This window comes from Megascapheus bottae, chromosome 8 (genome assembly GCF_031878675.1).
Source record: "Megascapheus bottae isolate mThoBot1 chromosome 8, mThoBot2.hap1, whole genome shotgun sequence".
In the NCBI taxonomy this organism is placed as follows: Eukaryota; Metazoa; Chordata; class Mammalia; order Rodentia; family Geomyidae; genus Megascapheus; species Megascapheus bottae.
Genome location: NC_143516.1, coordinates 27,931,494 through 27,944,721, shown reverse-complemented (window position 1 = coordinate 27,944,721; position 13,228 = coordinate 27,931,494). Strand labels below are relative to the sequence as shown.

The 13,228-nt window shown below is 36.0% G+C and overlaps 1 protein-coding gene across 1 annotated transcript in view; it reads left to right on the top strand.

Annotated features, from left to right (window-relative positions):
• The window catches only part of Rnf217 (ring finger protein 217), a 116,108-nt gene extending 104,663 nt beyond the window's left edge, over window positions 1-11,445 (top strand). Inside the window, exons 4-6 of the mRNA XM_090338188.1 lie at window positions 2,918-3,119; window positions 6,817-6,888; window positions 8,159-11,445. Coding sequence (XP_090194314.1) covers window positions 2,918-3,119; window positions 6,817-6,888; window positions 8,159-8,232 — 348 coding nt within the window. The 3' untranslated portion in view covers window positions 8,233-11,445. The remainder of the gene's footprint in view (window positions 1-2,917; window positions 3,120-6,816; window positions 6,889-8,158) is intronic.
• Window positions 11,446-13,228: the final 1,783 nt, after the last annotated feature.

Here is a 13,228-nt window from a genome sequence, read left to right as displayed (position 1 = left end):
TCATGTACCTATGTAGAAGAGCAGGGGTGTGTGTGTGTGTGTGTGTGTGTGTGTGTGTGTGTGTGTGTGTGTGTGTGTGTGTGTGTGTGACTGCTACAGAGGTTGTATAGTTGACTTTTGAATATGACTCATCTTCTAGATTTACCTTTTAAGTTTATAGTTCAAGGCTCTTTAGCATGGTACATAGATACAAATTCAAAATTCTTTCTCTTCTGGTCAAGATTGTCACTCCAGCAGATTCACTTTCCTCCTAAGTTTTAGTCATGAATAAGAAAGTCAGATTCACCATGCAGTCATGAAATTGAGAGCTACTAATCTATGTACAGTGGTTGGTACATAATGAGTTCTAAACAAATACTACTCTTCCTTTTATGTCACCACTGACACAGCCACTATGCAAGTAAGGAAATTTGTTCAGTTGTATTTTTCCATTTTAAGATCAAATTCAAGGTAGAGTGAAAAAGTTGAAAATACGTTGCTGTTTGTGCTCGGTAGTTGTCTTAGAATATGCTTGAAAGGATCAAGGGAGCTGTTGGGCGTTAGCCTGTGCTATTTTTCTAATGCCATCTGCTGCTCTAAATGGAGATAGCTATGTAATTGTTGATAGACAGGCACAACCAGGTTAAACACTGGAATAAGGTCCGATTTATCAAGGAGAAGCAGTCATGTGAAAACAAATGCCGTAGAGCTATAAAAGTTTGAAGGGATCAACAGCTAGATCACCAGTTTTGTTTTTATTGCCCAAATTATGATTTGTTATGAAACATGGAGCCCATAAGTTCTAGGCCCCTAAACACAAAGTAGCCTTTTGCCAGTCTGAGAGCTGCTCTCTAGTTCAGCATCAGCCTAACAGAGGGAGAAAGAGAACCACCTGGCTGGAAATGGCTCGCAATTATTACTCAGGGATTTGCTTTCTCACATTTTTTAATGGAGAAAGTGATGAAAGTCAGGTAGATGAGGGGCAGCTTTTGACCTGACTTGGTATGCACGAAATGCTATACATGTTCAATCATATTTTACTCAACCTACAACGAATAGCATTGGAATGGAGTCTTAGAAGACGAGAAGTAACTGTTTTACACAGCTAGCACACAGGGCCAGGGAGGCTTAACTGCCAGGGGTGAGTCAGCACTAGGAAAGAATGCACATTGAAGCTATAGTACACAGGATGATTTTGAACACCTGAAGTCCTGACAGCCACGTGGTAGATTTTGCTTTCTTGGTTCATTCACCTGTCCCTATATTAAACATGTCCATGTAATAAGCTACTGTCTACATAATCACTACTTCAGAATTGTTAGTCACTTAGAAATTCTTTTCATGGACATTAGGTAGATAAGCAGGGAATCCACACGAGTGTATTTCCCAAATGAACGCTACCATCGCAATAAGTAAGATCTATAGTCACTTTGCAAACAGCCTTAAAAATCCTGAAAGGACAATTCAATCTGGATTGTTTCTTTATATTGAAGTTTAGTCAATGAAACAAAACTATTTCATATACTTAACTACTTCAGGAATATTGTCAAAGCCTTTTAATTTCTCCACCTTTTAATTTCTCTTCTTTACAGAGATCATCTTTTTATTCCAGATGGGTTTCCTTAAGCACTATGTGCTTAGGCTGCCTTCTGTGTTCCTCTTGCCTCGGCTTCTAGAGCACTAGGATTGTAGAACTCTATGCCTGGCTCAGTAACCAGCTGTGGGACAATATAGTCCCAACTATACCTTTACTAGTGTTTGAAAAATTATTGTGCACAAGGAGAAGCATAATTCTAATGAAATACACAAGTCTGTGGACTATGTCTGTAGCTTAACTGACATGAGTCAAACTTTTCCTAATAAGTATAAGGTCCCAATCCAGACACAAGTCTGTCACCATAGACAAAAACTTACAACCATAAATCTTGTATTAGAAATGTTTGAAAATAGTCAAGCAAAGAGCTCATACTTATCATATATATATACATATACATATATATATGGGCACCATTATGTTTATTCTATTACATATAATAGAAAGGACATCGTGTCCTTATTGCAAATAGATGTGAATGGGTATCAGTGTGACTTCACTGTAGTAAGTGCCTACTTTAAAGTGTGAAAATCCTGTTTCAACATGAGATCTGGCAAGTGCAACCAAATTATTCCTAATTTGATGAAATAGTATAAAAAGACTGTATTTTCTGTCTGAAGGTAAATATGCGTGGATTAAGAAAAAGATGGCTCCAATTTATAGGTACTATTCCCTAAGACTGTTGGTCAAGGATCCAGTTATATGTCAAAGAAAAGCATCTTAATTAAAGCATGGCCTGCTTAATACAGGAACTGCACCTATATAGAAGTCCCTGTGACATTTTGAGTGAAGGTTAGTTATGTGTGCTTTGACTGCAGGCTTAGACCAAGGTACTTATTTGAACAGATGGCATTGTGCAAGGAGTCCTAGAATCAACAAATGATATTAGAAACTAAAATAGCATAGCAAACACACACATTCCTACTACCATTTCCTTCAGGAGAGGAATTACTCCTTGATGTTCATAAAAACTCTTGTATAATCCCTTTTAAGGAATAAGTCCTTCATCTCTGCTGTGTAAAATAGCATAAGCAAAATCTATTTTCAGCATATTTAAAATCATTCCTTACCACTGATGGAAAGACAAAAGGAATTTTTCCTCAGAATAGGTTTGCTTGTTTATATCTTGGTTCAAATAAGCCCATGATTTGAGTACCTGTAATATCCAACATCGTATACCTGAAAGTAGTTGATGAAAACATAATCTTGGAAAGGGAAATTATGAACAAATCAACAACCTGAAGATGGCCTCATGACATTTCTATTTTGGTGAATTTTATATTTTCCCAAAATATAAATGCTTTAATAACACTCCTTTCTCTTTGCCCCTTTTTTGTGAAACAGATCCATATCCAGAGAACTGAAGGATGTGACCACATGACCTGTTCACAGTGTAACACTAATTTTTGTTATCGATGTGGAGAGAGATACCGCCAACTCCGTTTTTTTGGAGATCACACATCAAACCTCAGTATATTTGGATGCAAATATCGCTACCTCCCAGAGAGACCTCATTTAAGGAGATTAGTGCGAGGGTCAGTCTGTGGTAAGTGTTGAACACGCTTCCAGGATTCTTGGAGTCATGATAGAATGAAGTCTTGACAATAGAACTGAGGAAGTCACAGCCTTAAACATTTTCTGTGTCCTTCTTATGTGTCAAGTGTTCTAGGACCTAAGTTTGTGAGCAGGGTACTCCTGATACTGAGTTAGAAACTACAAATAAGTAAACCAGACATCATTTGATAACCGAATTATCAGTTACATTGCAGAAAGGCTAACGATTGCAATCATTAGGCTTTTGCATTTGACTCTAAATGCACACCTTATGGTAATGGGGATACAATCCTTAGTAATGTTCTCACTGTTTTTGTGTGGATAATAATTAGCAATGAATGCATCTCATATACATTACTTAGTCATGAAGTAAATGCAGTACTAGAGAGTAGAACCTGGGCTAGAAAGATAAGCTCTGAAATAGAGCTCCAGTCCACCTAGAAAACCAACATCACTGTATATATTTTCCATTGTGTTAATAATAGCAGCCAGCATGTAATGTAATATGTACTTTAAAAAAAACTTTGCATTGCATGCCCAAATTGTTCATCTAAGTATGAATGCTTTTGTGAACTGACTTTTTTTTTTGACATATCTGTCCCAATACATAGCTACACACACACACACACACACACACACACACATACACACACACAGACACACACACAGGTGTCTACATATAAGCAAATCACTGTGGACTAATGCTGATGAATAAACATGTCCTGACCTAATATGTCATCTTCCATTTGCTCCCTGCCCCTCTGCAAAGGAAACACTAAGATTTCTTCCTTTCTATCCACCACACAGTGCACCATTCTTTCTCCCTCTGGTAGTGTTTCTCATGTGTACAAAGTACTAACATCTTCAAGACTTCCCCTTTCTACCTGCTGTGGCTAAGTTAATGAAAAATCTCTCATGTGGCCCCTTTCCAGCCCTGGAATAATCGTTCCAAATAGCACCAAACGGGTACACATCTAGATAACTACCTGTAGTTTGTGTGCAGATACAATTTACAATAGCCGGTATTGGAATAAAAATGTAAGAATAGCAGTACTAGATAGAGAAAATTTTCTGCTAGAAGATTACAATGGTTCAAACCCTAGATACATAAGGCCATATAGGATGAGGCCAAATTAATGGACCTCCAGCACATGGAAACAAGAGCTTAACTATAAGTGACATTCTATGTATTATGTTTTTTTCTCTCGACTCTTGTGCTGCCCTTTGGTTAATTTCATATTGTTACAGTATCCTACTTTGTTACCTGGTATGTTATTTAGATGTTTACTTATTTATTTGAAATAGGAGGGGGAAAAATGAGGAGAGAGGTGGGGGAAGGGAAATGGGGACAAAAACAGAAGGGATATCAATGTGTGATAAGCAATGCACCTTCTATAACTGTAATCCCTCCACATATTGAAATAAAAAATTATTTAAAAAAAAATTTTCTGCTATAGAAAAAAGGTGTTTTTCCTGGGCATTTAATAAAGTGGTAGAGTGCTTGCCTAGCATGCATGCAACTCTGGGTTCCATTCCTTAGTATCACATAGACAGAAAAGGCAGAAGTGGTGCCATGGCTCAGGTGGCAAAGCACTAGCCTTGAGCAAAAAGTGTCCAAGGACAGTGGCCAGGCCCTGATTTCAAGCCCAGGACTGGTTCAAAAAAAGGTGTTCTAAAAGAGGTCTTATGTACCAATCAGGAGACTAGCAATTCTTGGTTAATATAACCACAAAACAAAACAAACAACAACAACAATGAAAAATAACAGTGAGACTTCCATCTCAAAAAATAACCTAGGCATGCCAGGCGTGATGGCTCATGCCTGTAATCCTAGCTACTCAGTAGGTTGAGATCTGAGGATCAAGATTCAAAGCCAGCCCAGGCACAAAAGAACCTGAGACTCTTATCTCCCGTTAACCTCTAGAAAATGGGAAGTAGGGGGCTTAGCTCAAGGGTAGGGCAGTAGCCTTGAGCAGAAGAGCTCAGGGATAGCGCCCAGGCCGAACTCAAGCCCTATAACCCACAAAGAAAAAAAATGACGTAGCATGCTGTATGCCCAGGTACTCAGCATAGGAGGGGAGATTAACAGTCTGAGGCTGGTCAATAATACAAAACATTATCTATTAAAAAAAAACTAAAGCAAAAAAGGTATGGCACAAATGGTAGAGCACCTGGCTAGCAAGTGTCAGTCCCTGAGTTCAAATCCCACTACTGAAAAAAAAGAACTTCCTATGGATCTGGTAATAAAAGTAAGTGTGCTTACACCCTCAAAACTGTTTCTAAAGCTGGATTGTACAGCCATGGCAGTGTCCTGGACCTTTAGGTTACCAAGTCTTAAACATAAATTATATTATTGAAATAAGTTTATTTGTTCCCATGGAGAGGAGGAAAACATGTCCCTTGCATTGATAACGATTGTAAAGAAAGTATGATTGAATAGGCTGAAATATGTATGGTGGAAAAAAAAATATACAACCTTAAATACCATACTCAAAACTTAAGTGTCGTTCCTAGAAACATAAACATAATTGTTCAGTGGAATTTAGTATTGTGCAACTAGAGTATGTCAAAGATTTTTAAAAGCAAGTAAAATTAAGCATTTGTTAAATTTATAATAATACCTCAGTTAATTGGATATTAAAATTGCCTTCCTAAATTATTTGCTTCAAACTGTATTTTATCCATGTTTGGTCATCTGATTCCAAAAGACTGTTTCCAAACAATTTAAAAGTAGTATTTCTTTGCCAAACTTCCACGAAATGCCTGCATTATGTTTCTATTTTGTATGTAATTCCTTATTCCTAATGACTGTTTTTAACAGCTTACCATTGGTGTTTAATTCTTAGTCAGTGGTTTGATTTTTTGCTTTTCTTTTCCTTACCTCCATCTCTGGTTTCATGTGGGTTGTACAGCATTTGGCTGTGTCACGTGTCACGGGGTTTCTGTGCAATGAGAAGCTTTGAATGCCCAGCTTCATTTTATGTGTGCTCGTGCCCTTTAAAGTCAGTGGGATTTGGTTTGTGGATTTGTTTTGAGTATGGTGATCAATATTCATTGATAATGAATACTGAAATGCAAGCTGATGCTGCCAACTGTGCCATCCCGGTAGATTTGGTCTTTGTAGAACTGTTTCCCTTTTAAATTTGTTAAAATGACTCACTCGAATACGTGCAACACATTATTTATTCATAGGTAATTTTCTCTAACAGCAGCAATTGTAGTATAGTCTGTGTGGTGTTCCAATGATTAATTTTGTTGCAACTGGAAGTGAGTGTAACATTTTGAAAATGGAAAATACAACAAATCTAAAAAAAAGCCCAGAGATCAGTGGTAAAATTAACCAATCACAAAAATAGAATGGGAATGCTTTGGTTATAAAAGAGTTCTTGCTGAGCATTTGATGTTATTTACATATACTTCAGTGATGAATTTACATGTGTATGTCTATCTAGACTTGATATATTTATTTAGAAATATGATCTTCACTACAATCAGGAAGCTTAAGCAATAGCATGCACTGTGGCATTGAAAAGCATCATTGTACCTATAACTGATTTGTAGAATGGTAACCACTTTGTTCAGTTACTTAAAGGTAATAAAAACATAATTTTTAAAGAAATTTCACTCATTGTTCAGTAAATTACTTGTGAGACTTTTAAAACTTAATTATTTTGCCTTTTCTTTTTCAGCCGGAAAATTATTTGTTGCACCTCTAATCCTGGTTTTGGGATTAGCACTAGGGGCCATAGCAGTCGTAATCGGTAAGAAATGCTTATCTGAGATTTCAAGTCTCCATAACGCTGCACCATCTAAGCTTAAGTGTAATTTTGTAAATCAGCTACTAAGTGAGCATGATGCTTGTACTAGGCCTGCTGTATGTAGATCACCATTGTGTGTGATTTGTACATGCAGAGGATCATATTCGTCCTCCATGTACTTATGAGGGTGATTATCACACTCAATACCAAGATTAATACGACTAGCATGGTAGTGAAAGATTTCTCCCTTTTGGGTTTAGGAAGGAGTGTCAAAGAAAATATGCTGTAGTACAAGCTAGTGCAGCAGTATTTGATTTAGTCCAGTGAAAGATTACCTGAGTAAAAATGATGTATTCACTGTAGCAGACATGCTACAGCATTGACAAATGAAAACCTGTCAATATTCATAGCGTTTTATTCATACAAATTACACATTTCAGTATATCTCAAAATTTAGCACGTTTTAGAAGGTCCGGAAGAGTTGATTAAAGCATACATGACTGGTTTCACACCCATTTTCTAATATATTGTGAAGTTGGAACCTGAGGATTTACATGTCTAAAGAAGTTTTCAGGTGCTGCTAGTACTGCCTGCCTAAGCTCCACACACTAAGAATCCTTAGTCGAAAATGTTAAATTATAATGTTATAAATGTTACATGTTCATAAAAGTACTCATAATTGTTTTGTAAGATAGATGAGATTTTTTTCTGAATAAAATGGTTTTTCACATATAAACTTAACAGGTAACACATGTGCAGGACGAATGGAATTTTAAAGTACTGGACATCTGAGTTCCGCAATGTACCAAGACTTTATAAAGTAAATAATATTGCCTGTGTTGTATAGTTGGGGAAATTCAAGTTCACTGGAACCTTATAAGTGGTGAAACTGGGAATCAAACCCAGTATTTGGTGCTGTAGCCTGTGTGTTCTTAAGGAAAACGCTGTATTGTCTGAAACTGAAGTGTGAATGTCACAGTGTGCAAATGGTACGACTGTGAATAATATTTGCACATAAGGTTTGATATTTTGGGAGAAAACATTCCGTATTTAAACTTCTATCATGGAGTGTTGAAAGTGCGAGGGAGAAAGCCAAAGGCAGTGATGAAGAACAAAGTCTCATAGGAATAAACACATGTCCCAGTGCAAGTTGCTTTTTCCTCAGGTTCGTGTTTTGCTAAGCAATGATTTTATAAAGAGTTAACAAATTCCAAATACATGCATTTATATGTCTGTTCCCCTCATTGCCTTTATTTCTTTCCCCTATCCCTAGGTTTATTTGTATTTCCTATCTATTGCCTTTGTAAGAAGCAGAGAAAACGGTCACGGACAGGTATGCACTGGTAAGAAGCAGGTGACTTCACTCAATGCCAACTGGCCCGGCGGGAGCTATCTAGGATGGAACACCTGTGAGGCAGGTCCGAAAGAACACCAAGAAGAACTTCCACCATCTCGTCTCCCCGTGGTTCTCTGCAGGCCACAAGCCTCTAGCTGCGGTGCACTCCCAACGTGGTATCCTGTCTTTTACCTAAACAAATTGCTGCTTTTCAAAAACGGTCACTTTCATAAACTATGAACATCTGTATGGTAACTGACATTGGTGGTTCTTAGAAGAAAAATATTTTTCCTTTAAGAACTGGTTATCCTCAGTGTTGCTCTGAGGAGCCCTCTCTTAAGCATTGCTTCGAGCATCTGAACCTTGAGCCTCCCTCCAGCCTGTATAAGAAACTTGTGAATAGCTGAAGTCCCATCAATCCCAACAAGCAAGGCCACTTTTCAGAGCATGCAAGCTCACCACGTACATCAGTGTTCAACTGTGGCCCAAGCAGGACAATTCCTTTGTCCTCTGGATACCATCATTGGTAAAATTATCAATGTCCAGGGAAGCAAAATGAGGAGAGTCTTGAGTTTCTGGCGTGTGTATGGCTAGGGATGTGAATGTGTGTATATATAAATATATATTAAAGCTAGACCCCATAGCCTTGTGCATACCCATTTCCATGTCTCTATACTATTTTTCCACATTTTCACAGACCTATTTAGAGGTGATGATTCCTTCATAGGTGTGATTTGGTAATAAATTGAATTAATATCACTATAGAAAACAGACTGTTTTGATATCAACCCTTTCTGTCTCTTGCTCTCTCTTCTTATCACCTACACAGGCATTTGTGCAATGTCACCCCAGATCATATCAAGCTTTATAAAACTGACAAAACCAATAGAACGCTTTTAGGAAATTCTTGGGACCCAAGTACTCCATTTTTATAGATTTCTTGTGTACTGGCATTCACACCTCACTCTGTGAATAAATATTTCACATGACATTATTTAGTCCAAAGAGCTTTGCTGTAATGGGAGCAAATCCTTTTTCCATTCAGTTTTAATTAGCAACGTGTAATTATAGATAATTCTACTCTAGGTCAAATGTTTAAATTATTTAACCCCAGCCCTTTTCTCTCTTGTTCTGTTTTTTTTTTATTGGTCCTCAAGTTTTTCCTAAAAACAAATACTAGTTTTTGATGGTTTTTGGTTACACTTTCTGCTTGTATACATAATAATTTGTTGGTAGGTCTCCTTTAGAGACCTAATTTGAATTGATACTTTTTGCAACTATAGATTCATCTAAATATAAACTGTTTTGGAGAAGGGGCAATATAAACAATGAAAATATTTTCAGAACGTTTTTCTTTTTAAGATGTGAAGTTTTTGAAAATAAGATTTTTAATCACAAAAGTTCATCAACAACAACAAAAAAAGGCTCCTAGAAGCTTAAAGTTTTTACCTGTCTCAAAATTCTTAAAATTAACTATCTGCCATAGATGAAACATTTGTCAACATGTATTCACATAGAGAGCTCGTCTTGATGGAACACTAGAGTATAAGAGCATCATTTTTTAATATGTCTTTATTTTTGCCAGTCCTGGGGCTTAAGCTCAGAGCATGAGCATTGTCCTTGGGCTTTCCTCAAGGCTAGCACTCTACCACTCAAGCCACAGCACCATTTCCAGCTTTTCTTTGTATGGGTACCAAGGAATTGAACCCAGGTCTTTGTGCATACTAGGCAAGCACTGTACCGCTAGGCCAGTCTTCTGTCCAAGAGCATCATTTTTTTTGTTTGACCAACAAAGTCCATGATGGTGAAGGTACTCTGCATGAGTAAGAAGCCAGCATGTATGCATTCTTTCTGAATAACAGAATAACTATATAGCTTCTAGACTGAGTAGTCTACTTCCAGTTGGAGGAGTACATAACAGCAATAGCTATTCTAAGATAGCATCTCCTTACACATAACATGAGACAAAAAGTAATGCTTCATTTTTACAAAGTCATCTTTCCATCCATCAATGGGTTTTGAAGGCATTTATTGAGTAATCTCTTCAGGTTCTCTAGCATTAGTGCAGAAGAATAAGAATTTTTAGCCCCAATACATGCTTCTGTCACAAAAAAATGATTTGTTTTTTGCAAAATATCATCTTTCCCGGACTTAGGCATCAGTTCGGCAAAGCATGAATATCATAGTTTTGTATATGTGTGATAGATACATGTGTATGTATATATCCTCATATACATATATGCCAACTGGATAAACAATGTACTAACTGGCTTTAGATCATGCATTCTCCTAGCTTACTATATCTGTTGTCTTTTGCTACTCAGGGATTTTTATTCCTTTCCTTAAATAACTTATCTCTTCAAAGTATTTTTATATGATTTGGAAAACTTTCTAGGATGACAATTACAGTGCTGTCAGTGAAAGCTGTTTCATCTGAGATTGGGAACGCAGACACTGTAGTGTACAGGATTCTCATTTTTCTATTGCACAGATTTTTAAAATATATATAGGTGCATTTTTCTCTTAAAAGTCTGAAGTATATTAAGCATTTCCTTTCTGGCAACTCAAAGTAATTGATGATTTTTTTGTTGTTGTTGTTACTGAGTTTCAAGATCTTAAAAAGAGAAGAAAATTAACAGGAGAATTTATATGTCAGTGCCAATTTGAAGGTAAACAGTAGTATAACCTTTAGAATACATTCTGAAAATTACATTAGAGAAAGAAATATGCATATTAAATAACTATCTTTGTATTAGAGACGTGTCATTTTTATGTGATAGTGTAAATTTAATATATGCCCCTTTAAAAATCCCACAGTTATAAAAATACAGATTCCTCTGTGTTCTCCACCCCTTATCTTGTAGGGAAGACTACTATTGACTGTTTGATGTACTTCCAGAATGCTTTCTACAAATCTATAAAGAAGTGTATATGTGTGTGTATTAGTTTTTTACAAATAGAATAATAATTTTACTTTACTGTGACTTTCTCGTTTTATTAAATGTTGGTAAATAACTTTCCATACAAACTTATATAGATGTATCTCATTCTTTTGTAAACTCCAACATTTTCCCTTATAGTAGGGCTGTACTATAATGACGGTCTCCCTTTCAATGGACTTCAATCGAAATTGTTTTTACTGATCTATTAAGAGCAATTCATCAGTGCAAATATTTTGCATATATTTTTCTCATCTTGAATAAATATTGCCATAAGCTTTTAAATTTGGTTTTTATGGGATATTTGTACTAAAATTTTTGATGCATTTTCAGGAAATGAGATCATAGTAATAATGTATTTGAGACCCTTTTTTGAAATATAAGAAGATTGTGCAGGAGTGCATAATTTTTAAATCAAACCATATTTTGAAGGGCAATTTCCTCCCTTTCTGATTAGCCAAATAAATACTTTGCCAAACTTTAGAAAATTAATCTTTTTCCAATAAAAGTAAAATGTCAGATAATGTGAAAAAGACGAATTGATCTGTGGGTTACAAAGTTTTAAAATTTGAGTGATAGAAATGAAATACTCAAGCCAGATTCATGACATTTGTCACATTTTTTAAACGCTGTGCACATTCTTGTATGTTGCTCCACAGAGGAACTCAGTTATGTCGCATGAACAGCAGGAAACAATATAGCAGCAATGACATACATCCACAACCATCTATATAAAGATGAATTAAATTACATAAGGTTTGTTGGAATGATTATAAATTATTTAATAATATGGAACGCATTTTGCAGTTAATCACAACAGTTCTCGGCATTATATCAAGAAAAAGAAAAAGGGAGGAACCCTGAGCTATAAGCAACATACCATTGCTGCCATCTTGATTTTCCTTAGAACAGGAAAATAATAGAAGATAGTTAAACCCCAGTCCTATTGCAACATAGTATCTTCACTTTTATTTTCCATGCCTGGATCAAGATTCAGTGGTATCTGTGAGGATCTTCCATCAGTTCCAAGGTCTTCATCATTCTACCACACCACCCAGTGCTTCCACAAAATACCTGTCAACCACTGCAGGCTTTCTCTGTCCCTTCACCCATCCTTGTTTCATTTTTCTCTACACCTCTGCTGTTCAAACTACTCTTAATTTAAAGGGAAGAGATGTCAGGGGAAGAAAATCTCATTGTGGCCTGTGCAGAGCTTAATTCCTTCCTGTCCTTGGTCAAAATTTGAATAGAGCTGCCAAAACATGGACACAGCTTCTCCTCCTTAACACAAATTGACTTGTCTTTACACAGACTTTTATGATGCTAATTATCATAGTTATAAAAAGTCTAAATAACATTAGTTACAAATTTAAGTACAATTTTTTTTAATTCGGTGCCAAAAGTCATTTTGGATTTTTGTTTTATGAGCAAACAGTACACGCGGTGAATGTGAATCCTCACATTCAGTCTTCACACTGGATTCTTGCATAGGGTCCTCACACTGGGTCATGTGCTTATCCTTTCTTATCTGTGGCTAAGATCTGTCTCAACTCTCATTTTCTTTACATTCAGCTTTATTTTTTTGTGTTAATAACTGTAATAACACAGCCTTAAAGATTCTTATAGTGCACTTTAATATACTTGTGTCATTTAAATAATTTAACAAAGTGATTTAATGAAGTTAGGACAACTTACATTTATATTTCAATAGAGAGGGAAAAATTGGCTGTATTAGCAAATACAGGTCAGCTCTTTAAACCTGTGGAGGATTGGAAGCTAAAACATTTTAAACAAGTAAAATATGTCTGAAAAATATGGAACCATTTCTAAAATTCTGGAAATTTGTTGTCAATAAATTGGCTATGTTTGGATCTAAGATATAGCAAATAACACTTAATAAGTGTTACCTAATAATCTAGTTGGAATGATTATTTAGGATATCAAGTTAATCTTACAGAAAGGTTAACTCCATTTTCATAGTTAATGAATTCTACAAAAAAATATTTTCTGACAAGAGACATGGTAAATTAGGACAGTTGGAGTGTATTTTGATTTTTAAATCGTTACC